This window comes from Rattus norvegicus, chromosome 13 (assembly GCF_021556685.1).
Source record: "Rattus norvegicus strain SHRSP/BbbUtx chromosome 13, alternate assembly SHRSP_T2T, whole genome shotgun sequence".
In the NCBI taxonomy this organism is placed as follows: Eukaryota; Metazoa; Chordata; class Mammalia; order Rodentia; family Muridae; genus Rattus; species Rattus norvegicus.
In genome coordinates, this window is record NC_141546.1 from 49,507,286 (window position 1) to 49,534,776 (window position 27,491).

At 48.8% G+C, this 27,491-nt stretch overlaps 1 protein-coding gene and 2 long non-coding RNA genes across 11 annotated transcripts in view; 1 reads left to right on the plus strand and 2 right to left on the minus strand.

The window, feature by feature from the left end:
• Nav1 (neuron navigator 1) overlaps positions 1-27,491 on the minus strand; it is a 253,346-nt gene that overhangs the window by 67,718 nt on the left and 158,137 nt on the right. For 2 of the 9 annotated variants that reach the window (XM_087581660.1, XM_087581659.1), the window contains exon 1: positions 10,555-10,750. In XM_087581660.1, the coding sequence (XP_087437786.1) occupies positions 10,555-10,607 (53 nt within the window). In that variant the 5' untranslated portion in view covers positions 10,608-10,750. 9 annotated transcript variants of the gene reach the window in all.
• LOC148001633 (uncharacterized) lies at positions 1,466-5,728 on the minus strand. The gene is made up of 2 exons (XR_015635964.1): positions 3,289-5,728; positions 1,466-3,155 (listed from the first exon to the last, which is right to left on the minus strand). It is a non-coding gene; the product is annotated as an uncharacterized LOC148001633 (long non-coding RNA).
• LOC148001634 (uncharacterized) lies at positions 12,429-18,578 on the plus strand. Its single transcript, XR_015635963.1, has 3 exons — positions 12,429-13,309; positions 14,074-17,250; positions 17,292-18,578. It is a non-coding gene; the product is annotated as an uncharacterized LOC148001634 (long non-coding RNA).

A 27,491-nucleotide genomic window follows, 5' to 3' on the forward strand; every position in this document is an offset into this window, starting at 1 on the left:
TGTTACCTCCTTAGATCAAGAGGGAGATCAGATTTTGTTTTCTAAAGATCCACATCTTGGGGGGGGGGGGAAATAACAAGCTTGCGAACACAGGAAATGAATGGCAAGAAAATTACTTTGGTATTAACAAGCTTTTCTTGGGCAACTATGAATAAAATCTGTTCTGAGGCTTCGGGAATCAGGCTGAGCTTTTGGCATAATCTTTAAAGAAGCTGGAGGAAGGAAGACTGAAATTAAAAGAAGAGAAAGTTAATCAAAATCAAACTGGTTTTGTTTCTGGAGAAGACTCCTTCTTACCACTGGCAGCAACAACCAAAAAGAGAAAACATCCTGTTGTACATTTATGAGGTTCTGGTGCAGGTTAAATACTGGCTCTGTCCAGTCATTCCCACTTCACCCTCTCTCGGGCACTCCAAACATTTCTGCCCGCCTTTCGGAGATTTGGGAGAGCAAAGTCCTATCCCAGTGGAGTTCTCCTTGGAGGTGGCTCTGAACGTCAGCCAAGTGTCAGGGGTGTGTAAATATAAAACTGCACGATTATCACTCCAAAGAGTTTGAAAATGAACACACTAAAAATACGTCCCCTGATCCCACTTGGGGAGATGAAGAGAAATAAGCCGTAGGGAAGACCCAACCTTGTACTTGTCCAATCTCACTCATGTTAGAGAGGAGTGACTTTTACCTTCTTGAGTGTTGAGCAGAAAACCTCAAGTGTGTAAAACACCCTGCTTTGGTTGGCAGGGTCCACCTGCCACTCCTTTCTCCTCTCCTCCTCCAGGAACATTCCCTCAACATGAAAACACTGCAGCTCATCTGGTACAGACTGCCTCTCTTCTGCATTTGAGTGTAGAGAGGTCCTTCCCAGGAAGGAGCCTGGGGCACTCATTATGTGTAAAATCCTCACAGCCACAAGTCCTTGTACAGAAAATTACACAGAAAGGCGCCAGCGAACCTCAGAGCTTGCAGCTCAGAATCTTAGAACCCACAGGGGTTTCTCCTGCCTTTCCAACTCAGATCTCCATGCCCAGATCCACGTAACATGCTGCGCCCACCACCGTCAGCTTTAAAATGGGACAGGATTTTAATGATGCAAAACAATATGAGAGCAATAGCTTTCTAGAACTTTTTAAATCTCCTCTAAACTTTAAGAATTTTTCTTTAATCAACCCCGCCCTATCAAGTTTTCTCAGCAATTTGCCTTTTTCAGAGTTTCCGTGGATCCCAAAAATAGTTCTGGTAAGAAGTGACTTTCTTTGTATTTAATAATTAAATTATACATGCGGCCATAAACAGACTTGGAAACGCACCCGAATCTTGGGAAGGAGTCCTTGTGACAGTAGGAGCAGAGATGCAGGCAGACCAGAGCAGCCTCTCTGCAGCTCCTGCTTCCTGGGCAGACGCTTGGCTAGAGACAGGGGACCAAGTGGATGCCTGCAGGGGGCTCTGCCACATCCGATGCTCAAGCCATTTCTTTTTTTTTTTTTTTTTTCTCCCCTGGAATTGGGGACCGAACCCAGGGCCTTGCACCCAGGGCCTTGCGCTTGCTAGGCAAGCACTCTACCACTGAGCTAAATCCCCAACCCAAGCCATTTCTTCTCTTCCTCCTCTTCATTTAAAAAACCCAAAGGAATAAAAAAAACTTTATTTTTAACTTTTTTTTTTTCTGAGATGGTCTTATATAGCTTAGGCTGGGCTTGAACTCCTGATCCTTCTGCCCCCACCTCCCATGTGCTAGGATTACAGGGGTATGTATGCTACCTGCCTGGACATGCATAAAAATACTTCAGGATGACAAGAGTGACAACCATGGCTCCAGTTCCACCCTCCATTGCTTTCAATATACTTCCCCTGCCTCACCTCTGAATGTCCCTGCTAGATGTAAAGATCAGAGGCGCGGGTACGGGTGTGAGGCTGACAGAGATAAATATTATGATTATTCTTGAATCTTTGGGCTGAAGTCATGGCCACTGTCATTGTATCTGGATGGGTTGTTTTACTGGCAGAAATGTTATGAGCTAGAATTAGCTAGCATGAATTTAAAACAAAGACAGAACGAAGCCAAGGCTTGCCAAAGCAGATTGGTATTTGAAACCCAGACACCAAATCCAGGACTTCTTTTGGGACGCTCCTATGGGCTCACTGATTCTCTGGAGCAGCAACATTTTCCCCAAAGGTTGGGACACTCTGGGGAATCCTAGCTACTTCTATAATGATTAGCTCTGTGCAGATTCCCAGAATTGGTGTCTCAGAGCGGGAGGGCTCCCATAGCAGTTGTGCATGAATGGGCGATGATACCCTCCCTCCTGCAGGGGGCTCATGGGAAGTTTCTGAAGCGGAAGGCTTGGTCTCTTTCCATGCCCTGGGGTTTTGAGGTCAGGGGGTGGAGTTTGATGGAAGCCGATGTGTTCTCTGGTGTGATAACTGAAGGTAGGAGCAGAATCCATAAAGCCACAGCCATATCACCAGACCAGTTTTGCCTGGGTTTCCTAGGACCTCGGGATAGAAACCGACCTGGGCTATAAAGGCAAACACGAGGATTGTCTATATAGGTTGAAAGTGATTTCTATAAATAACGTGGGGGGGGGGGGAGGACAGGTGCAATTACTGTACCTCCTCCATATTTAATTTCGAAGAGTAGAGGAGGAGGATTCTCAGTGGTGACATGAGGAAAATTAATGAATTAACATGCAGCTCCTGTTAGCTCAAAGGCAATCATCTTAAAATGCTTCCTGGTTGCTGAGAACCGGGTCTTTGTGGGCTCTACTCATTCCAAGCCACCTTCCCTAGAAAAGGGAGCTCGCCATTTTCTCTGAGGTCAGCTCAATGCAAGCTAGGAGGGATCTGCAGCCCGGATATTAGAGGACCCATTTGTGGGGATCGGGCGCACTGAAGGGAGGAGCTCTGAGTCCTAGAGGAAGCCAAGAATAAATGGCCCTAACAAGTATGCGTATGAGCTGACAACCATTGCAAGGATGATAACCTAGAATGCATGAGATGTCCGTATGAGGCAGGGTCTGGAATGTGTACGGGGGTGGGGGTTGGGGGATGGGAGTGTGGGGGAGACACCACTGCCATCTAAGCCTGGCAAAAACATTCAGAAACCTATGATGCCCAAGAGTAAATCCCAAGTATGTTTTTGCCTTAAAGGCCCAAACCTTCAGTTTTTTTTTTTTTTTTTTTTTTTTTTTTTTTTTTTGGTTCTTTTTTTCGGAGCTGGGGACCGAACCCAGGGCCTTGCGCTTCCTAGGTAAGCGCTCTACCACTGAGCTAAATCCCCAGCCCCCAAACCTTCAGTTTTAAAGCTGTTAAAACCCTACTTTTAAAAATCATACAGTGGGCAGATCACCAGGATGAAAACCTGACCATCTAGTATAGTATTATAAAAGAATTTAAAATAACGTGGGGAAATGTTCCAAGCCTGAAAAGTCACTTTCTCACACAGAAAGCCTGTGTGTTTATAGGAGCACAGAGCTCTGGGCAACTGCCACAGAGTCTCAAGAACTGGAGAACACTGAGAATTCATCAGTGGGAAGGACTTTATGATTCCAGTTCTTTACACATTTGCCTATTGGTCCCAGTGTCCCATAAACCCTCTTTAAGGTGTGTCTGGGACCTAGGGCTTTCTCTCCCTCTTTTATGCCAGAAACTTCCCTCTTCCAGAACATTCTCTACAGACTTCTCTGAAGTCTTTGAACACTTGTTGCTCCTTAATATACTGCTCCTTAGCCTGGGCATAAACATTCCTTATTTCTTTTTTTGTACAAAAAGATTTATTTATTATATGTAAGTACACTGTAGCTGTCTTCAGACACACCAGAAGAGGGCATCAGATCTCATTACAGATGGTTGTGAGCCACCACGTGGTTGCTGGGATTTGAACTCAGGACCTCTGGAAGAGCAGTCAGTGCTCTTAACCACTGAGCCATCTCTCCAGCCCTCCTTCATATTTCTGACTTGCTTGCCTCCAGTTTCCAGCTACTGTTATTCCTGATGCCAGAAATCAGCACTTAAATCCCTTATGGGTTAATTTCATTCTACTGAGGATATGAATAAATAGGTGGACTTTCATTTTCTTTGTTATGATTAAACAATTCTCGACATGGGGTAGGCCATTAATAACCACTTGCTGGTGGATTTCCTTCCATCTTGTGAATCGGTCATCCTTCAGCAAACAGGATTTGGCTCAATCTGAAGAGATCTGTGGTGGTTTGAACGAGACGTGTCTCTGGTACTCTGATAGTCTCATCCATTTGATTACTTGGTCCCTCCAACGTGGTGTTGCTGTTGGGGGAGGTTCAGATGGTACAGCCTTGCTGGAGAGGGACTTTGAAATTAAAAGCCTGGTGCCACTTCTAGTTTTTCCTCTGTATCTGCTATGTTTGAGGATGTGAGCTCTCAGGTAACTGATCCGGCTGCCATGCCTGCTGCTTGCTCTTGCTTGCCTGTCATAATGCACTCTATTCCTCTACAATTGTATGCTCATCTGTCACGACAGACTCTTATTCCTCTGGAACTGTAAGCACAAATAAACTCTTTTCTAAGTTTGCATTGGTCATGGTGTTTTATCACAGCATCAGAAAGCGTCTATTACACGATCCAAATGTAATACAAAGCGGGTTGAACAGACATTGAAAGCCGGCATGGTACATGAGCTCTCATGAGAAATCCTGTCAGTGTTTCCAGTTGTCACCACTAGTAAATGACACACCTATGTCACGTGAATAAAGGTCCTCAGACCCTATGAGCTGTGACTGGACAAACTAGAACCACGTCAAGAGCCAATATGAAAAATCAGATATAAATAGACTTGTTGGAGCGCAACTTCTCAGGAGGTTGGGGAATCTCATTAGCAGCCCCCTTTTTAATAGAAAGTGACCATCCCCAAAGGGATCTAACTTCTGCCGCAAGGCCTTCACTCTAACACATCACAGAGAGGAACGAACGCTCATGGAACCAGTCAGAGTTAGGTTTGAATTTCTACTCCACTACTTACAGGCTGTGACAGGAGACAAACGCCTTCCCTTCCTGAACACATACTTGGAGAACAATAAGGATCATATCACCATCAGCCTCTCCTATCACAATGCCCGTAGTGTCAAGAAGTAAACAAGATAAGGCTCATAAAGTACCTGGCTCAGTCCCCAGCAAATTGCATGCGGGTGGACTTCTCCCCCTGTTCCCTTCCCTTTGATTACCAACCACTACTGTGCGAATGGCACCTGCAGTCATACACTAAGTAGGAAATGTAGTTTGTAAGTTATACATACATAATATATGTTATAAATGTAATTTATAATGTCTTCTGTTTACAATGTCGTGGTTTGCACTGATCATTTCTTGACTGAGCTCAACATTTCATAAAGACCCCAGTGACCAGGCTTTTGTATATTCGCGTGCATATGGACATAAGGAGGGAAGGGGAGCCAAAGAATTTTGATGTTCCTTCTTTTTCAGTATTTCCTCCCCAGCCAGTGGTAGCGCTCGCCAGTAATCCCGGGTCTGAGGCCAGCCTGGGCTATAGAGTGAGATCATATCTCAAATTCTCTTTTTCCTTTCTCTGAGATGAACCAAGTTATCAGGAGCCTTTTAAGGTTTAAAGCAGCACACAGAAGCTGAGAATTTCCAGGGACTCCCTGAAATTAGAATTATCTGACTGTGCTTTAATGTCAGGGGCAAGGGCAGCTTATTATTCTCTGAACTTAACTAGAGATGACACTGGTCTCTAGTCCCCAAAAGAACGAGCCAGAGGCATTTCGTGAGGCTTCCAGATGTCGTATGTCACATCATGCTCAGAGCTCTTCAGATTGGGTATGGGAAAAAATTAGACACCAGTCTCAAAGGATTCTGCCTCCGAGGTTGAATCTGTCTAAGTAAGGAATCTACGCTGATGGAGGACCCAGGCAGACAGTGTAGAAGATGACGCCCCCTCATAACCCTCCCCTCTTCGAAAATAAATTCATGTCTCTCTAGAAAAGTCTTATTTCTCTCTTCCAGGTACAGTTATAATCACACACACACACACACACACACACACACACACACACACACACACACACGTACCCCGCCATGAAGCCGTTCATAGCCATTCCAAGGATGGTCCCTCCAAAGATGGCCGCTTCCTGTGTGCCTTCCAAAGGTCCTCACCACCCTGCATCCTTCTGCCATTCTCTCTTGCATTTCTCAGTTAATGTGAATGCACTGACTTTTACATGCTTATTTATCACTGTTGCATGTATGTGTATGTATACTATGTGGGAGTGCTGATGCATGCATATCAGGTGAATGCATACCATAAAGTACAAGTGCTGGTCAGGACAACTTTTGGAAGCCGATTCTTTCCTTTCGCTTTGGGATCCAGGAGTCAAACCCGCATTGCAAGTGGTTCTTACCCACTGAGCCGTCTCCCTGGCCTGCAACTATGAACTTGTCCGATTTCATTGCACAACTACAAGCTTCTGAAACCTGAGGGTCTACATCTCCCGTGCTATGCAGTATTAAATTCCCACTGTCATGCCTGACATCTGAAGGTCTCTGGGGTTGAGCTGTTTCTCTGGCATCAGCACAGTAGTTAGCAAGGAGTTATCACACACGGTAGATGCGGAGTGAATATTTCTGCTTGAAAAACAGATTGAGTTTTAAGAAAAGAGCTATATCTGTGTAAGTTGCCACTGAAATGTAAGTATACTATAAATAGCACAGAACCTAGACTATTAAAAACCTAAAGGCAGACAATGAAGAACTTCAGGGAAAATCAAAGATTCTAAGTCAGGGAGCTGACTTAGAGTTGCTTCGGGTCAAGATAGACCTAGGTGAGATGACTAGTATTATACTGATAGGCTCCGTCCTTAGAACCTGGAAGGGGATGGGTAAAATGGAAAAAACAGGCCAGGCATGGTGATACACGCCTTTAATCCCAGCACTCAGGAGGCAGAGGCAGATGAATATCTGTGAGTTCAAGGCCAGTCTGGTCTACAGAGTGAGCTCTAGGACAGCCAGAGCTACACAAATAAACTCTGTCTCAAAACAAAACCAACAACAACAACTAAAGAAAAAGAAAAGGAAGAAATACAATCTAAGGAGCTGGGAGTCTTCTTGTGGGTGGGAGGGTGCATGCTCGCCCTGGGTACCCTTGTGTTTAAAGAAAAAGCACTCTGGCTTCCACACTACCTCACTGTCCTCTCTGCACCCCAGGAAGGTAGGTAAGGGTTAAACCCATTTCACAGAGAGAGAGAAATTGAAGCAGAGGCTATGCAGCCTGTGTTCCGCCACAAAGCTGGTCAGCAGTAGAGTGACTTACAAACCAGGTCAGTTGACCTCAAGTACACAAATACCCCTTCCACCTTCCTGCCAGAGTCTGGGGCTAACCCAAAGCCCTGGCTGAGGCCTCCAATTAGCCTCAACTCAGAACCTTCAGCATTCAGCATCTCCAAGGGCCTGGATTAGTGCCACAAAGTCTCCAGTAATCACGGTAGTTAGAGTTGCTTCCGGTCAAGATAGACCTAGGTGAGATGACCTAGTGCAGCCCCTGTACTGCTGCACTGTGACATCTGGGGTGGGGTGATCTCGGACATACCTACTTACCCTCTTACATCTCTTCTTTTCATTTGTGAGACGAGATGATTAAAAGTAAAAGGGGGCTGGAGAGATGGCTCAGTGGTTAAGAGCACTGACTACTCTTCCAGAGGTCCTGAGTTCAAATCCCCGCAACCACATGGTGGCTCACAACCATCTGTAATGGGATCTGATGCCTTCTTCTGGTGTGTCTGAAGGCAGTGGCCATGTACTCGTATACGTAAAATAAATAAAATCTTTTTAAAAAAATAAATAAAAATTTAAAAAATTAAAAAAAAAACCACCCCACATGACCAAGAAGATTAAATGGGTGTCTAAAATGCCCTTAGCCTAGAGCAAAAAGGACTAGTGAGGAGAGGAGACTCCCTGGCCTGTATGGGGAAGTACTAGTGAGGGAAGGAGACTCCGGCCTCCCTTCTCAGCCAGGGCTGAGGTCTTGCAGGAGGAGGTTAAGTCAGTGAATGAGGTTTGCCTGGGGTGTGCATGTCTAGCCCCATAAAACCCCCTGAAGAGAAGCAGCTCGTTGGCTTTGGGCTTTGCAGTCCCTCACAGGTAGCTGTCCTCTCGCAGAGACTGACTACATTTGGGCCAAGCCAAAACTCTGTCCCAGGGACTTGCCCCGTGGCTCTGTGGGTTGTGTGAGCACACAGCGCATGCAGTGAATAGGCATTATTTACACCTGTTCCCCAGCTATACCTAAAGGCCATTTCTAGGAAGGAATGTTGGGGGGAGGGGGGGTTGGGAGGGGAGGGGGAAGGTGCTGAAGGAGCTCCAAGCTCGGACTTCAGGTTTCCTATTTGAATGACAGAGGAGGAAGGAATAGTTCTCTCCAGGGGGAGCCTATTGTTTGGGGTGTGTAAGGCAGTGTAGTAGTCACAGCCTTCCTGGGCATCTGCTATAGGGCAAGGAGGCATGGGGCTGAGAGCAGATCAAAAGCTGGCCATGAAACCTGTGAGGGCCAATTAAGTCATTCTCCTTGTAGCCTCAGCTGGGCTATCTCCTTCTGGGCTTGAGGGGAGCTGGAACACACAGGGAAAACATCTCTTTGATCCCCCACTGGCTTCAGCTAAACCCCATTTCCAGTGTCTAGCTGTCCTCAGAGCAAAGGCATGGATGGGTTAAGCTCCAGCTCTGTGGACCAGAGCCAGGCAAGTTAGGCTTTATAACCGAAGTGTAGCAATTCCAAGCCCGACCTACACTTTACAACATCCCCTCTCTCTGTGCTTTGTGAATGGTAATCCACATTCAGCCTGCAAATCTTGGGCCTGGATGGAGAGGAAACCACAGCCCCATCCCTGGGGAGGTGTAATGAGACCTCTGTTCTCTGGGTTTTGGCAGACAGGTCCCGCATCCCCCCCAACCCCCAGCACACCTGCCCAGAAACTGAGCCAGGTACTCAACAGCTGTGGCCCCAGGATGGGGCACTCAGCTCAACAAAGACCAGGTTCCCTGAGGACAGAGTGACTTCTCTGGAATGGCATGGGGCCAAAGAAGGGGACAGGAAAAACTATCAACCGAGAAGAAATCTTGTACCTACAGAGGATGGATGTGTAGGAAGATGAGGTGACAGATGCTGGGAGTCACTTGGAAGCTTTGGGCCACCTGGGGTTTAGGGGAAGCAAAGAACACATCTCCAGAAGGTGGCAACCCCTTGTGGAATCCAGGTAGAGTCTAGTTAGTTAGGGTGGTGGTGCTTTTAGAGTTTGGAGGCTGTGACCCACCTATCCTTCCACCTTCTCCAAGAGTCACTGAATTGAACTGTAGCTTAGCTGAAAGTCTTACCCAAAGAATCCCAGGAGGGCCCTAAGTGGATCTAGTCTCCATGAACAGCCTCGTCAGTCGCCAGTCGCAGGAACGATCAGTCAATACATTCTGCAGGCTTTCGCACCGCTGCAGCCTGTGTGCTATGGTTAGGGACCAAAAAGTTTTGGGACCTGTGTCTACAGCTCTGCAGAAGGAAACAGGCCTCCCTTCCTGAGCATTGGCCAGTTTTTTGCTTTTACCCTACCCTCGGTTTGAAGCAGAGCTACAACTTGGGAGCTCCCTCCAAGGAAACACGCGGAAGCAGGAGCCTGTCTCTAGGGGGCAAGTCTGGGCTCCCCAAGGGAGCGGTAGGGAAGCAGGCGCAGTGGGTGTGGCCACTGCACCTACAACAAGGTTCTCCGGGTCAACCCCCTCAACACCCCCTGAGGGAAACCAGTGTAGATCTTGGGATGATAGCCTAAGATAAGCTCCCAGGAAACCCGGAAAGTCCCAGCACTGGCCGCAGTAAAGGGCCACTTCTCTCAGTTTGGAGCACTTCCTAAGCTAGCTCCGGGGACTTTGGGTGGTGGACCTGTGGTCATTTCCACTTTGTAGTTTCAGCCTCCTCTCTCATCCTCATATTTATAGAAGAGGGCTGTACCTCACAATGCACCTCCTTAAGGACTCTTATTTTTTACCAGTCCCCAGGGCACAGTCCCATTCCAAAGGATCCAGGCAGCTATAGGGTCACAAATTCAACGCCCCTCCTTTCCCCCAAGTCTTATCTTTAGATCTCCCATTACCTTCTTTCCGGATTTAAAGCCCAGAGTTAGGGGTAACCTTGGCTGAGTGGCCAGAGCCATAGGCTCTCTCCAGACACCCGCCCTGGTCCCTGAGGACCCTGACCCAGCTTTGCAGCCTCCGATGCTGCAAATCACAGACCTGAGTTCAATCAACTTGTGCTATTGTCTGAATTCGTCCAGGTCTCCCGGACTCTCCCTCCAGGATCCTCTTTCCATACCTCTCCAAACCCGCAGCCCCAAACAGCAGCAAGCCAAACAGGGCGGGAGGGGAAGGGGGAGCCAGATGCACTGAGGTGCTGGCACTCCTTGCTCTGGCAGAGTAGCCCAGCCAAGATCCTCCTCCTTGCGGACCCCACGCCACTGCCCCGAGGCTGCAGATGCAGAGGACCTGGGAGCCCTGCTAGTGGGGATGCCCTAAACCGACTCTAGGGCTTACCTGCGGGGAAAATTCGCTGTTCTTCCCGACCTGGGCAGGGGCAGATGAAGCATCTTCCCTGGCTCAGTCAGCCATTCAGTAGATGAGCACCAAATATACACGAAACAGCCTTCACCTGGTACGCGGCGGGCACCCCAAATCGTAAGAGCCGCGGACCACGCGGAGGGGCGGACGCCGCACCGGTCCTCGGCCCTCTGCTCCCTTTTTTCTGCACAGCCGGCCTAGTACTTACGGCTCCAGCTGTACTTAAAGCGACAGAGCCCAATTTCTCTGTCGCTGACTTCTGTCCCGAGCCCCAGCGAAGCAGGCTGCCAGCGGGCTCTTTAACGCCCAGAGCAGGTAGACAAAGAGCTACCGCAGTCTTTACGATTTCAGTGGCCTCTGCGGCCTCTGTAGCCGGAAGGTGTGGAGGTAGTGGGGGGTTAAGGGCCTCGACCTCCACCTGGGCTGTTCCTGAGTTAACCCCTTGAATGCCAGCAGCAGTCTGGTGGGCGGCTTGCCTCGCGCCGCAAGGGTCGAATGAACGAAGGGGGCGTGAGCAGCTGAGCATTTCCAGGTCTCCCCGGCAGGGAGCCGAGGTGGTGCACCCGTGAGTAGGGCTGAAGAGGCCTGGGCAGAGCCTCCCCACAGAGAGGTCAGGTCCTTCCTCATCACTTACTAGGTTTTTACAAATTACTCAAAATTGGTGTACTAAAGTCATACACTCATCCTTGAAACAAGATGAAGGTCACAGGGGCTCCATATTGATTGAGGTTGGCTCTGGACCGTTATTGTAGGGGTGGGATAAGATAATGTGACCTCTCTCCCTTAAGGGGTGGGGAGAAAACAGATTTCTGGTATTCTGCGGACTACAGCAGAGGTGTGCTGGCTGCTGAAGGGACTGTGCAGGCAGTTTGGGGGTGGCATGCAGTTCACAGTTCCCAAGCTAGGGTCTGCACGCCTTCATCCAGCGGGCATTTCCAGCGGCCAGACTAAGTAGAAAAGGATCCCAAGATACTTGTCTTTAACCGAAGGCATTAAAAACAGTGCGGTGGGGGCTGGGGATTTAGCTCAGTGGTAGAGCGCTTGCCTAGGAAGCGCAAGGCCCTGGGTTCGGTCCCCAGCTCCGAAAAAAAGAACCAAAAAAAAAAAAAAAAAAAACAGTGCGGTGATAGCAGGGCTCAAACCTTGGGACTCTTCTGCCTTCAGGACCCGGCAGTGACAGACACCCTACTTTAAGTCAAAGGAAAGGGACAGCTGCTCTAAATATGTGGGTCTCGAACCCTCCAGGATCCAAAAACCCTTTCACAAAGGTTGCCCAAGACTATCAGAAAGCACAGATATTTACATTGCAATTTATAACAATGCCAGGATTATATTTATGAAATAGCAACAAAATAATTTTATGGTTAGAGGCTACCACAACATGAGGAACTGTATTAAAGGGCTCCAGCCTTGGGAAGGTTGAGAACCCCTGCGCTAGAGGACCACCTGCTTCCTCTGCTCCCTCCAGTCCTCAAGCCTTAAAGGAAGAAGCTCTGTGGTTGTGTCTCCAGCCAGAGGTGAGCCAAGCAAGCTAGGAAGACTGCGTTTGAGAAGCGGATGGATCGGATCTGCACTTCTTCCTTTAAAAGCCCCAGGAGGAGGCCAACGAGATGGCTCAAGTGTATGGCTTTAGCCTCTGGCCATGCTTAGACCAAGTTCAATTCCCTGGATGGCCAAAGCGGAATGAGAAGAGACTCCTAAAAATCGTGCTCTGGCATCCACACATAGGCCGTGGTACACACACAGCCACAGAAGCAAGCACGCGCGCGCACACACACACACACACACACACACACACACACACACCCCACAAATAAATCAGTAAAGTTTTACAAAGTTGAACAACTTCATGTGGACAGCACCATGGGACTGAGCTTCTCGGTCCTTAGACCTTGTAGTTTCTGCTTTAGCTAGTGAGCAGCAGGGGACATATCTGAGAGCCCACCTCCTCTTAGCCTGGGCTAAGGCCTGACGGGCTTTGAGTTTTCCCCTTAAAGCCTGACTTTCCCCGGACCTGTGACTACCCAGGGGCACTGACCTGGGGCTCTGAGGAATGAATCCTAGTTGTAGGGACCTTTGTCCCTGATTAGGCTGGGCTGGAGGGAGGACGCTTATATCAAAGGTAGACCATTGTTGAGTTCTACAAACACATTTAGAGATCCTAGGAAAGGGGAAGGCTGCAGTGACCCTGGCAGCTCTACCTTTCGGATTACTATGCCGTAGCATGGTGAGACAAGAAGATTTTATTACATAAGGAGTCTGGGTGGGTAAGACATAGGAACGATGCATTTGCCAGCTTTGTAGGAAGTAAGCACCAGGTAAATGGTCTAATACATTCTTCTGTCTTGGTGCAGAAATACTGTCCCTGGACTTATCCTTGGCCTGATACTGTCCTGGGCTCCCCATCCTCACCACAGCCACAGAGAGAGAATCCCAGGAGGTTCTGTCCCCACTGCTGAGCTGGAGTTGGCCTGGGTCATCTGGGGAACAACTTACAGCACCGTGAGGGATTCTCTTTAGCCCCAGCCAGCATGAATCCTGAATAAAATGGCTGTGTCAGCCAGAAGAATGTCATCCACAGGGGATTTTGTTCTCCAAATCTAGCTGTAGGTTTTCCATAAGGTTTTGTTTTTTTTTTTTTCTTTGTGGCTTTCTGGTCAGAGCTGGAGGGAGGATCCGAGGAAGGGTAAGAGATGGGAGTTTACTCAGAGGCAGGGTGGTGTGTGTGTGTGTGTGTGTGTGTGTGTGTGTGTGTACGCGTGTACATACAGCCACTCAGAGACCACAGGGCCATATTCTCCCTTATACTGGCAGCTTGTCTACCCAGCAGTCTCCTCTGACTCTGGCTACATCTTGCCCCACCAAAGGGACTAGGGGACCAGGCCATGAACAAGTCTTGGCCAGCAGCTTAGCCACAAGGAAAGGCTCTCAGCTTCCTGGTCCTTGTTAAGGGAATTCCTGGCTTGAAGATCTCCTTCCCAAAATGGATTTCTAAGCTGCCAGAATTCAGCAGAACAGGAGACTCCCTCCCTGGGTCCCCCTTTCCTCCTTCAAGCTGCACCTTGTGGAGTACCTAGTTTTTTGTGTAGGCTTGAGTGGGCTTTTACAGGCTAAGAAGCAGGGCCCAAGAGGTTTCACTACTTAAATAAATAGCATGCAAATTAGCACTTGCTATTTTCAGCCCACAGGTCAGGGCACTTTGGTAATTGGGCTGCAACTTAAAGGGGAATGCTGTCCCGGGCTTTTGTCAAATCAGAAAAACAGCCTTCCCTGGCAACAGGACCTACTCCTGTGCTTGAAGAGGCCCTGACCTTGCCCATCATGGAGGTGTGGCAGAATGGGGGTGATATGGTGGCCCTGGCCACAGAGGAGAGGCATGTAGAGCTGACTCCGAGTGCTCCTTTCTCAGAGAAGGAAGACACCTGCTGAAAGGGAGCTGGGTACCAGGCACTTTTCCAGAAAGAAATGCCAGCCAATGAGGGTGAGAGGAAAAAGGCCTGTGTGTGTCAGATAGACGTCCTCTGTGCTCCTTTGGCACTTCTCCTCAGAGATCCCTCAGGAGCTATGACCTCATTTATCTCCCATGCCAGCACCATCAGACTGCCTCTTTACAAGGGGAAACTGAGGTTTGGAAAGACTGGAAAACGTCCAGAGCAGAGGATAGGTCCCCCGTGTGCGTGAGCCCTTCAACGGATTACTGGGGATGATTTATGCTTCCTTCACACACTCCCCCCACTCCCCGATCTTGAAGGGTCTCCAACGAGTGTCAGGGCCCTCTTGGACAATGTCTCCTTTTCAGCAAAGATACCTAACAGAGGTTTTGAGTGGCTTCAGTTGCGTCCCTGACAAATATTTCAAAGACTGATATGGTCGGTTAGAATGGGGCAAGCAAAAAAAGACACAGGCCAGGTAGTTTGGCATGCTCTGCATTCTGAGGTCACTTGGCTAAGAATTTCTGGGGACCAGTGTCACCTAGCTGGGGCCTGATCTCATTCCTGCTTTCCTGGTGAGTCCCTTTGGTAGACTGAGTCCCTGAGTAGACACTTTTGCTTTATCCCTTGACCTGCCCAGTTCCTTTTTTCTCACCAACTCTGAGGCTATGGAATTTCTCAAATGGAAACCCCCTGCTCCTCCACAGGTCATCAGAGAACCTCCCTCCAGTCCTGTGGGTGACTGGACACAGAGACTACCCCCATACATTTGAGCTAAGCTAGTAACAGCTTCCCCTCCCTCACCCCCATCCCCCTTCTCTCCTTCATTTGTTTGAGACAGAGTCTCACTGTGCAAGTAGCTCTGACCAGCTCAGAACTTGTGAGTCTCCTGTCTCAGCCTCCTATGTATGTAGTATCTTGGCAGTGACAGGCATAAAATGGAGTGATTAAAAAAAAGAGAGAGAAAGAATTAAACAAAAAATGGTTGGACAGGGAAAGGAAAGAGAAACGATTTGGGAGAGGGAGTCAGTAAGTGAACCCTTTCCCCCACACTGTTAGAAAAATTTCTGGCTACATCCCTAATCCTGCTTCAAAGATCTCCCAGTGACTTCCAAATCTTGATGAATTCATTTGGTTTTGTTTGACCTGGAGAGAAATATCTGGAAAACTGATGTCTGGCTCTTTTTCTCAAAGGACCCAGTGATCTAAGGTCAGGTAGCTAGCTTTGTTATACTTCCTTCAGATCATCCATGGTCAGGAGGGTTGACAGTGGCCTAAGGGAACCTGCCCATGATGATGGCACTCCTAGGTCAGGAATTTCTTGACCCACTGGCAATGTCTGAGGTCTACCATAGATCTTGGAATGAGCTTTTCTTCTCTCTTAATGTCCCAGTCTGCCTCCAGGCTCTTCCGGGAGGAGGTGCCAGGAAGCCTGGACCAGATTCAACTCAGAGACCAGAGCTGAAAAGACTTGAAAGGTCACCACAGCCAGCCACAGGCCCTACAGATGAGGCCCAGAGGAGCAGGTAAGTGATGTGCATGGCATTCCTGTGCACAAGTCTCTTGGTTCCTAGACGAGGGTTTCTGCAGATTGTGGTATCGCCTCTTGCCAGATCCCTCCGCAGGGCCAGCCTGGGACTCATATTGGAAGGTATGGAGGTCAGGCTGTGGAACGGTTTGAATGCGGGCATTGAGAGTCGGCAGATGCGCACGGAGAGTTCCAAAGCCAGTCTCTAGTCCCAGCTGAGATTCCTCCCCAGTGGCAAATGAACCAGCTGAAGGAAGGGGCCCTGCTCCCAGCTGTGCTAGTGCTCAGCAAATATTTATGTAACCTTTGCCAAGCCCTGACTTTCCCACCATCCTGCAGTTGGGAACTGGAGAGAAGTGAGCCTCAACAGATCTTTCTTGGTAAGCTAGCATCTTCATAGGCTTCACTTGCCATCCCTGAGGAGAGACGGGATACTGGGGAGGGAGGAGGGAGGACAGTGGGAGGAGAGGTTGCTGCTCTAGCAAGTGCCTGATGAGCTGGGGTGGGAGATGGTGGGCAAGTGTCACTGTATGTGTATGTCATGTGTATAAGCATGTGTGTGTCCGGATGTGGGTGTGTACCATCTCATTTAATCCCGGCCCCCTCGTGCTTCCGGCTCTACACCAGGTGTGACTATCCGCGCATGCCTGCATTGTTGCAGAGGTCTCCTGTCACACTTTTCCTCCCACAAGAAAACAGACGGTGCTCATCATGGCCCACCTGGCCCCTAGCTAACTCCTGACCTCATTTCTGACCACGCTGTCCTCCGTTTACTTGGCTTCAGTGGCACTGACCTCCTTCTGGTTCCCTGACCATATATTTACTCTTGCCTTGGGGCCTTTGCACACGCTCTCCTGTTTATTGGATCAAAGAAAGCTTTCCTGATCATCCTACGTCAACTGGCCTACACCCGCTGCTCACCACTCAGCCTTGCTTTTCCTTATAGCACACAGCATTACTTAAGGTTATATTTTAATTTTTATGCATTTGCTTGCCATTTCGTTCTATATGACCCTGAGGACAACAGCCATGTTTTCTTCTCCTGTATCTGCCTTGTCTGCCATGCTGTAGCCATTCTACCAAGTATAGCTGAACTCAGAAACAAATATCATGAAGAGTGAAGCAAAAACAGGCTAGGTAACATCCCGGGTCGGTAGGAAATAGCGAACCGAAAATTAAATTATAGTCAATCAGGCTCTGGAATGTTCCGTAGACTGTCGCTCTGCTTCCCAAGAAAAGGGAACTTACCTCGGGAGCAGGTGAAGAAGCTGGTGAGATTGAATAGCTGCTGCCTCCAGAGGGCAATGGGGTCTTGGAGTGAAAAGCACACTTGGAAGTGCTTTGCCCTGACGGGTGGGCGTGGGCGACTCCAGAAAGCAGGGGACAGCTGGAGAAAGTTCACTTCAGCATGGGCTGGAACCACTGGCTATCCCCAGGGCCCTTCTCCCCAAGCTCATTACGGATTGGAAAGGGAAATGACAGCCAGATAAATCTTGTTCCTCTCCTAATAACATTCAGTGGAACACCAGTGGCCCTGGGAACCCCTGTTGCTAGCAGCTCTATGGCCACATATGTGGCCACATGTATCGCCAGATCTGTGGCCACACGTAGGTAGTGCCAGTCCTAAAGTGCCCCTAGTTATCAGACCTACAGTGTCTGAGAAAGAAGTCTGCGGGGCAGTGGAGGAAGCCTGAGACAGGAAGGGGCGGAGCAGTGAGAGGAGGGGCGGAGCAGTGAGAGGAGGGGCGGAGCAGTGAGAGGAGGGGCGGAGCAGTGAGAAGAGGGGCGGAGCAGTGAGAAGAGGGGCGGAAAGAGTGTGAAGAGCCAGGATGGGTGAGAGCTGGGTCTCTGTCTCCAGACAGGTGGTGACAGAAAGGAGAACAACTCAGGGCATAGCCCGTGAATACAAACCAGAGGAGAGAAGTGAGGACTGAGCATTCCACTTGCTCTTCCTGTTCTGGATCAAGTGCAAGATCATTCACTTCCTCTGGGAAGTCCCTCCTCCTCTCTGACGCTGCTTACTCCGTAAAGACCTGTGCATAGGTGGCTGTGCATCCCCAGGCGATCGTGCACACACATTGCTTCTACATCCAGTCACTTTTCACCATCGTGCTCAGATGGCTCTCCCACACTGTCCATCTCTCCCTCCCACTCCTGGATATGCACAGAACTTTACCCCACGCTCGGATTTACCCTCTCTCACCTGCTTGCTCTCCTTAAGCCTGCCTCCCAGATTCAGTGAGGGTCTATCCGTTTCTGACCTAGCCACACGCTTTGGATCTCTTTTCTATTCTGCTTTTCAAATCCAGACTTCTATGCAGACTTCTATGCTGGTGCTTGCACCACTGTCATCGGAACATGAAGCACGAACTGTCTTCAGCCTCTTTGGTGCACCCTCCTGAAGAGAGGAGGGTGGGTAAACCTCCTGCTTGGTCTGCTGGCCTTCCTTCAGCTGCAGTGAATGGTGCTTTGCTGCCTGGCCAGAGACATCTGATAGCCCAGAGGCCTGAGCTGGCCCCACAGGAAAATCCTGGGACAGCTATGTCTTTGAGCTGGAGTCAAGCAAGGACATACATGCAGAAGCCTGGGTTGCTCATTTGCCTGGCCCAGAGCTCCCAGCTGTGGCCACTCTGTGGCTCCCCAAAGTGAGGAAGATGGAGAGGTTGCTTAGGGGCATGTCAGCAGGGTCTCTAACAATGAGTCTCTGCGTGTTTAGCAGCATGGTCTGAGAGCCCAAGCTGCTGACAGGAGAAGCCATGGTCTCTGTCTTTGCAAAGCTGCCGATCCAGCGATCCAGCGGAAGGCCGGTGATCCCGCCTCTGACATGCTCCCAGGTCTTAGGGAAACAAGATACACACAACAAGGCAGGTGGTAGACTGGGATGGGAGTCGGGGGTCTGGGCTTGGCTCTGATTCTGCCATTCTGAAGCTAGGGAATCCCACCATCCAGCTAAGCCGAGTTCCAATTTCTTAGCTTGTAAATCAAGGTAAAGAATGTCGAATTCGTTCGTATTGTTGCTAAGATTAAATGAGATAATTCCATGTTAGTGCTCCACAAGCCGTTCCTTTACAATTGTCAAGGAATCATCAAAGCACAAATTACTGTAGCACAAATTATGCACATGAGGTTTGGAGCAGCCCAGTCAGAGAGCAACCCCACTGTAATGGGGGTAAATTAAGCAAGGCTCCCCGAGGAGAGGGGATTGTGAAAAGATGAGTGTGGCAACCAAACACTGCCACCTCAGCAGGAAACTTCCATTTCCAAGATGGCTTTTGTAGCTTAGGAGTTCCAGAGAGTCAAACAGGAGAAGCGGGACATAAACATTTACACCACGTCCCTTACATATACTGAACGGCTATTGCATACCAAGTACCTTATATATACTGGGTTCTGTCGCCTTCCAACAATCCCAGTCCCATATTGTCATCTATACTTAGAACACACAGCTTCCCTGACGCCTCAGAGACGAGATCTGACCCAGCCTATCAAACTTCCAAACTTGTGCTCTTCTGGTCATATTAGCTTGTGTGAAACTTTGAGGCACACAGAAAACATATGGGTGGCGGAACAAAGGAGGAGGCTGACAATTTAAAGAGGAGAGACAAATGGACCGGGAGACAGGTGGGTGGGGCTGGTAGAGCAAAGCCATACCCATCTCAACAGCTCCCTTCGATGCCTATCCTCCCTGCCTGTCAGCCAAATTGCACATCATCACACTCAGTGAAAACTCGAGCAGCTCAATTGTAGGTTACTAGGACACCCAGAGGAGGGGCCCCTCCTCAGCCAGCATCTGTTGCCACGGTAACACAAGCAGCCCCTCTGGAATACCTGGCTTGCTCCAGGTTTTAAGAAACACTGCGTAAGACACATACCAACTCTGCAGGCCGAGAATGGTCCACCATTGTGCTTTGAGAATAAAGTGAAATTTTGAGAGCCAAGGGCTCTCTCAAATTAACCCCTTCCATTAAGATTCTACGCACTCCCTCCCTCCCTCCCTTTCATGCAATGTCGGTGTCTCACCACTCTCCTCTCCCCACTGACAATATACATGCACCTGACGTGGTTGCAGGCACCTGTGGCTGGGACCTAGCCAGAACAGGTTCAAAGCGCTGCAGCTGGTATCTCCAGGAGTTGCTGCATTTGATAATGAATGGGAGCTGAAAGGGAAATAGCCATTCTTCCCTGACCCATGTAGGGTCCCTAACCTCCTAGAAATCTCTAAGCCTCAGAGGCCCATAGCAATATCCTGTGCACACCCTACTCACCCCATGCAATCGTGCCCCAGATCAGCTCACTCGGAGGTGCTCACCCATATGGCTTAATGTGTCACCTGAGATACGGGGCATGTGCTGGAAAATTTTCAGTGCGATGGTGTTAAAATGTAGGACTTTTTAAAAAAGATTTCATTTATTTTATGTATGTGAGTACACTGTAGCTGTCTTCAGACACACTAGAAGACAGCATCGAATCCCATTACAGATAGCTGTGAGCCACCATGTGGTGGCTGGGATTTGAACTCGGGACCTCTGGGAGAGCAGCCAGTGCTCTTAACCACTGAGCCATCTCTCCCTGGTTAGTTCCAATGGGGGTGAGTTCCTACTAAAGCAGGAGTTAAAGAGGAGTTCTCTTGACCCTCTACTCCCCACACAGGAGGTCCTCAGCAGACTGGCCCTTCAGTCTTGGGCTCCCATCTCCCAGAAATATAAGAAAGAAATCTCTATTCTCCATAAATGACCTCTTTGTGGTATTGTGTTAAAGCAGCACACAGGGAACTAAGATACTAGCCCAAATCCCCCTTTGTGTGTAAGCAACGTTTGAGTAGGGGACATCAAGCCCAGTGAGCCAGGTCACGATAGGAGAAGGCCAGAGTCCCTGTGAACCTGAGCACAGTTAGTTTAGTTCTTAGATTGTGCTTTGTAAATTTATTTTATTTTTAATCCTGTGTACGCGTGTGTATATGTTTATGTACATGAGGTGCAAGGGCCCTCTGAGACCAGATGTCAGATCCCCCCGAGCTGGGTTTAAAAGTAGTTGTGAGCCAGCCTGGCATGGGTGCGAGGAATTGAACTCAGATCCTCTGTTAGAGTGGCAGACGCCCAGCCCCTGAGCCATCTCTCCTTTCCTACAATTAGCTTAGTTCTGTGCATAGCTGTATGCTGTATTCATGACCCAGATCCCAAGCCACATGTGGGTACCACTTGTCAAAGAAGAACATTGCAAGCATAAGTGAAAAGGGTCAGAGTAACTCCTTACTCCCAGTGAAGATCAGAAACATAATTTTCAGCAAGAAGGCAAACACACGCACACACACTTGGAAATACAGCATTACCATTATTTAGGACATGCGTGTGACATCTTAGGCCTGTCAGTGTGTTGATGCCAGTCACCACACAACTGGTGACGGCTAGAATGCATTGAGTCCTTATGGTATCTAAAGTAAACATAGCAATGAGTTTAAGTCTCACGTCTTAGGAGACAGAGGCACCATGCTCCAGTCAGCAGAGAATGCATCTGACCGCACCTAGCTGGGAAGAGGACCCAGCAGGATGGCGGTGTGCTTTTAGCCCCTGCTGCTGACAGCTGTGATGTCCCTGTGTTGGTGAACCTGATCTCAAACGCCTGTCTTACTAAATGCATGCCTGGGGGACCAAAGGGATGTCAAGACAGCACTGAAAAGCAGTGAAATCGTTCTTCCAAAGAGAACTCGAGGCCTAATTCCAGTGTATCAGTTACCAAGTTTAAGCAACTTCCCTTTGGCTTCGGTTTTGCGGGACACCCCGTAAACCTCAGAACTTGGAGGAGGAATGATTGAGTTTAAGGATACGTGGCTTGCTTGGCAAAGCTCCCGCTGTATGAGTGTGAGGACCTGTGTTTGAACCACAAGCATCCATGTAAAAGTCAGGCATGGCAGTATGTACCCGTAACGCCAGCACCAGGTCTCAATGACCTGGTCTAGCTCAGCCAGCGAGCTCCAGTGTCAAACAAAATAAGGTGGAGTACATACACACACTCTCTCTCACAAACACACACGTTTACCGTATATATATGGGTTCTAAGGCAGACTGAGCTACACGGTGGGGCCAGGCTAGACCACATAATGAGACCCTGTCAAAAAAGGGGAGGGGAGTCTAGGGAGGTGGGTTGAAAGTTTAGAGCACTTGCTGCTCTTGCAGAGAACCCGGTTTCCATTCCCAGCGTGCACACAGGGTGATTCACAGCTGTGAATTCTCAGATTCCGACACAGGGTGATCTGAATGAGAAGGGCCCTCCTAGGCTCATATAGCTGAATGCTTAGTCCCCATTGGTGGAACTGGTTGGGAAGGATTAGGAGGGGTGGCATGGTTAAAGGAGGTGTGCCACTGGGGGTGTGCTTCAAAAGTCCATGTCATTCCCAGTTAGCTCTCTTGGCTTTGTGGCTGTGGATCAAGATGTGAGCTCTCAGCTACGGCTCCAGTGCCTGCCTGCCTGCCTGCCTGCTGCCTGCCTGTCTGCCTGCCTGCCTGCCTGCCTGCCTGTCTGCCTGCTGCCTGCCTGCCTGTCTGTCTGCCTGCCTGCCTGCCTGTCTGCCTGCTGCCTGCCTGCCTGCCTGCCTGCCTGCCTGCTGCCATGCTCCCTCTCATGATGGTCATGGACCCTAGCCCCCTGGCACTGCGAACCCCAAATTAAATGCTTTCTTTTATAAGTTGTCATGGCCATGGCATTTGATCACAGCAATTGAAAGGTAACCAATATAGCGACCATTTGTACCTCCAGTTCTAGAGAATCCCATACCCTTCTGACCTCTGTGGGCATCAGGCATGCTCAGGGTGTGTGGTGTGTGTGTGTGTGTGTGTGTGTGTGTGTGTGTGTGTGTGTGTGTGTGATGAATATATACATCCATGCAGGCAAAATACTCATAGAGTAAAATAAAAAAAATCTTTTAAAGTTTTCAAAAATAAAAGGAAGGGAGGGGACAGAGGGGAAGAAGGGAGGGAGGAAAAACAGGAATGTTATTTTTAATAGTCTAACAACCTCTGAGACAGAAGCCATTGGCTAAGCAAGAAGAATATGAAACTGAAATAAGCACTTCAAGCTAACGTCCCTGTGTACTTTTCAAAGTGCTCTTACACATTCTTTTCTACTTGCGCCCCACCTGGCAAAAATAATCTGTTCCCCACCCCCACCCCTTTTGGTTTTTCAAGACAGGGTTTCTTTGTGTAGCCCTGGCTATTTCTGGAACTTGCTTTGTAGACTAGAGTAGCCTCACACTCAAAAGATTTGGCTGCTTCTGCCTCCGAAATAGTCAGATTAAAGGTGTGCCCCAGTAGCCTGGCTAAAAATCTTTCTGTGGTGTTGTGTGTAGCCCTGTATAATGTGGAACTCAGTATATAGACCAGGTTGGCCTTGAACTCGCAGAGATCCACCTACCTATGTCTACCAGGTACTGGGATTAAAGGTGTACACCACTATGCCTGGCTTCAATTTCATTTTTACAGATGAGTCAACTAAGACTCAGAGAGAGGTTAAGTGACTTGCTTAGCACCACACAGCAAACTAGAGGTGTTCAGTATTGAACTCCAGATCCTAGATTAGCCCACTGCTCCTTTCCATGCAGTGAGTGGGAAGACGCCATATGCCAAGTGCACATGGATCTGCAGACCAGCACTGCAACTGTTCGGTGCTGTCCCAAAGAGTCAACAACCATTCTCTACTTCAGCTGCATTTCCTTTCATTTTTCTGTAGACCCAGAAAGTATCCACCCTACCGTTTATTTATTCATTCATTTTTTTCGTACTACACTATTATGGTTTCAATGTGAAATGTGTGTTTGAACACTTGACCCCTAGCACCGTTTGGAAGGTTGTGGAGCCTTTAGGAGGAGGAGCCTTGCTGGAGGAAGTGTGCCACTAGAGTTGGGCTTGAGGTTTTATAGCTTGGCCCACTTCCTGTCTGCTGCTCTCTACTTCCTGTCAGTGGATGTGGTTTGATCAGTCACTTCATAGTCCTGTTACCCTACCTCCTTGCCTTGATGGACTGTGCCTCTTCAAACTGGGAGCCAATGTAAGCGCCTCCTCCTTTAAGTTACTCCTCCTTAGACATATGACCACGGTGATAAGAAAAACACTTGGGGATAGAACCCAGGGCCTCCCCAGTGCTCTACCACTGAGCTATATCCCTAGCCCTTACCTCCGTTTTAGATCCTGCACTTGAGCACTGGCTCCTCCCCTTGTGTCTGCTCCACCCCCCACCCCACACACACACCCTGCATTCACTGGCCAATGAAAGAGCTGGTCCAGCTGCCCACCAGAGGGAGGCCTAGAGATTTGCCAGGAAATAGACAGCAAAGGCAAAACAAGATTGAGGGCAGCTCTTCCCTGTCCAACCGCACTCAGCGGGCTCTTTGGGAAAACTGCAAACCCAGTGCCCATGCGGGGTTCTCGTCCCTGGCAGAGCTGGATGAGCATCTTGGGGCCTGTCAGATGTGAGCTAAGATGGACAGCCATGGACAGGGGCTCTTAAGGAGCAGAGGTAGGATGCTGTGCTCTGAGACTAAAGGTATCTCTTTAAGACTTGAGCTCAGTGCCTCTGGGATAAAGAGCCAGTCTGGGAGAAGGCAGGGGCCCATGGTTTATTTTATTTGACATTTTTTAACGCCAGGACACTTTAGAGCCAAAGAGGAAACGAATCCCATCTGTTGCTGAGCCCCCAAGAGCAGTGCAAGAGAACAGGCCAGGGAGGGAAAGGAGAGGATGGGGGAGGAAGCAAGAAGTTGGAACATCTAGCCACACACAGAGCACGACACCACCTGGAAGAGACAGGGTGTGGCAGTCGCCACAGCCCCTCTATGTTTACCCACAGCTCCCTCAAGATGGAGCCCGCTGAAGCTGCCTACTGCTCTGTGGCCCTTGGCATAGGTTGTGCTGTAGCAGTCCAGTCAAGGATGCAGATGATGTGCCTCTGTGTTATAAACAGCACCCCCTGGAGTTGTGGGGCTCGGCAGGCCTGAGGATGCTTTGACCTGCCACCTCCCATCAGTGACTGCCAGAGTTCCAATGCAGCCCACCCAGACCAGCCCTGACACAGACAGACATGGAGACACAAGTCCGAACCACATCCCGGGAGTGAGATGGGGGTGGGGTGGGGTGAGGAGATGCTGACTTCCTGTTCTCTCTGCAGTGCTCAGTCCCAGCACCTGAGTCTGCCTCTGGCCTCGACTCCCTCCCGCCTGTCTCTGGATGCTAGGGATGGGAGGACAGATGGCCGGGAGACTTAACTTCTTACTTAGATTAAATTCCAGACCCCACTATTTTTAGAAAAACAAATTCCTTTTGTCTTTTCAAAGGGTAAAAATGTCCCAAGCTGTCCTCTATGACAGTCTGCAGTGCTATGGGCTGACTATCACCCCGCAGGACTCCTTCTGCTGTCAGGCCAGCAATCAGTTTAGGTGCCAGCTTTAAGAGGCTTGCTGACAACTTGAGAACTTCCATGGGAGGGGGCACCAAGACAGGAGCGGTCCGGAAAGCTGGCTCAGTTTAGAAAGCACTAACATTAGGTGGGGACCTGTGTGTTCTTTCTCATTCTCTCTTTCATTCTCTCTCTCTCTCTCTCTCTCCCTCCTCCCCTCCCTCCCTCTCTCTCTCTGTCTACAGAGTAGCTGAGCAATCATTCATTAGCAACCTGCTGACACATCTGAACAAGGAATTACTTATTTCATTTTTCCCAGACAATAATATTTGAATTAATCAGCAGGAGTTATTATGAGGCCGAGTCCAGCTGACTATTAAGAACTTTGTCATAAGAATTAATACTATGGAAAAGATAATTACTTCACAATTTTGGGAGAACTTTTAGGAAAATGCGGTTTTCTGAGGCAGCAATACTACTCTGGGGTAGAGGTTTGGAAGTTTTTGGTTTTTTTTCTTTTTTCTTTTTTTCGGAGCTGGGGACCGAACCCAGGGACCTAGCAAGCGCTCTACCACTGAGCTAAATCCCCAACCCCTTATTTTTCTTTTTTAAAATTAGCTGTGAAACTCTTAGAAGAAAACACGGGAGGATAACTATATCCCCTTGCACTTATCAGTGATTTCTTAGATATGATCCCCAAAGCACAGGCGATGGAGAGGAAAAAAAATAGATATACTAGACTTCTTCAAATGAAACCTTCAGCAGGTGTAATGGTGTGTGCCTGGGGTTCCAGCTGCTAAGGAGGCCAAGGAAAGAGGATTGCTTGAGGCCAGAACTTCAAAAACAGCCTAGAAAACAGTGAGCTCCCCCTCTCAGTCCCCTACACCACGCACGCACGCTCGCACGCACGCTCGCACGCACGCTCGCACGCACGCTCGCACGCACGCTCGCACGCACGCTCGCACGCACGCTCGCACGCACGCTCGCACGCACGCTCGCACGCACGCTCGCACGCACGCTCGCACGCACGCTCGCACGCACGCTCGCACGCACGCACGCACGCTCGCACGCACGCACGCTCGCACGCTCGCACGCACGCACGCTCGCACGCACGCTCGCTCGCTCTGAACCAGGCATGGTGTTATGATTCTGCAATTCCAGCACCCGAGTAGTTGAGGTAGGAGGATCTTGAGTTTGAGGTCAGTCTGGGATATTGAGTAAGACCTTGGTACAAATAAAAAAAAAACCAAAACCACCTAAAACCAAAACAATTTTTGTGTGTGTGCATCAAAGGACACTACCAATAAAAAGATGGGCAACCACCAGATGGTAGAAAATATCTGCAAATCATGTACATGATAAAGGATTACTACCCAAAATATATTTTAAAAAAAAGTCTAATAGCAAAGTCTAAATAATCTAATGTTTTTAAGGGCAAAGGGTTTGAGTAGATATTTCTAGAGAGAAGAGCTCTAAAGGGTCAATAATCACTTAAAGACATCACTGATCCTTGGGGAAGTGCAAACCAAAACCATAATGGGGTGTCTTCTCCCCTTTATTAGACAGGCTATTATTTAAAAAAATACTGGTTGAGGATGTGGGGAGATGACATGATGACAGTGGGGATGAAAACTAGGGCAAGCATCCCAGAGAACACGCTGGATCCCCAGACGACTAGAAAGGGTATAGACCCGTCCTGGCCCAGCAACCCCACGACTGGGTATACTGAAGATACTCCTGCAGTCACACCTTATGGTGGCACAATTAAGAACAGGCAGGGCACAGAGTCAACCTGTGTGCCCACTGACGGATCAAGGATAAAGAAAATGTGATATACATCGTAAATCGTAAAGGAATGCTGTTCAACCATAAACGGAATGTAATTGTGCCTCTCGCAGTCACATGGATGAAGATGGAGAAGCCTGTATCGGCTGCAGTCAGTAATGTGGTCTTCTCAGAAGATGGAGGGAGGGTGGTGGCTACTGGAGGTAGGGGGTGAGGGAGGCTAACAAGTACAGAAGTACAGTTGGGACTGAAGAGTGATTTTTTAAAAAAGATGTATTTTATTCTTAATTGTGTGTGTGTGTCTTTCTGTCTGTCTGTGTCTGTCTGTCTGTCAGTCATACATGCCCATGAGTGCAGGTGCCCAAGGAAGCCAGAGGCACGGGATCCCTCTGAAGCTGAGTTACAGGTGGCTGTGAACCACCTGACATGGGAACTAGGAAGCAAACTCAGGTTCTCTGTGAGAGCACCATGCACTATTAATCACTGAGCAGCCTCGCCAGTCCCAAGAGTAACTTTTAATATTCTATGGCATTAATTACTAAAGTGTGAGAAATGTCTTCTAATATTCTGTGGTTGACAGCAATTAATTGTATATTTCAAAAGAGCTAGTAGAGAGGATTTTTAATGTTTCCGACACAGGGGGATGACGTCTTCCTTGATAGATTTGTCAGTTACTTGATCTGACCACATCATATACATATATTGAAATATGCACAATCATTTTCACCAGAACAACAACAGCCAGGTGTGGCGGTACATGACTATGAGCTAGCACTTAGGAGGTG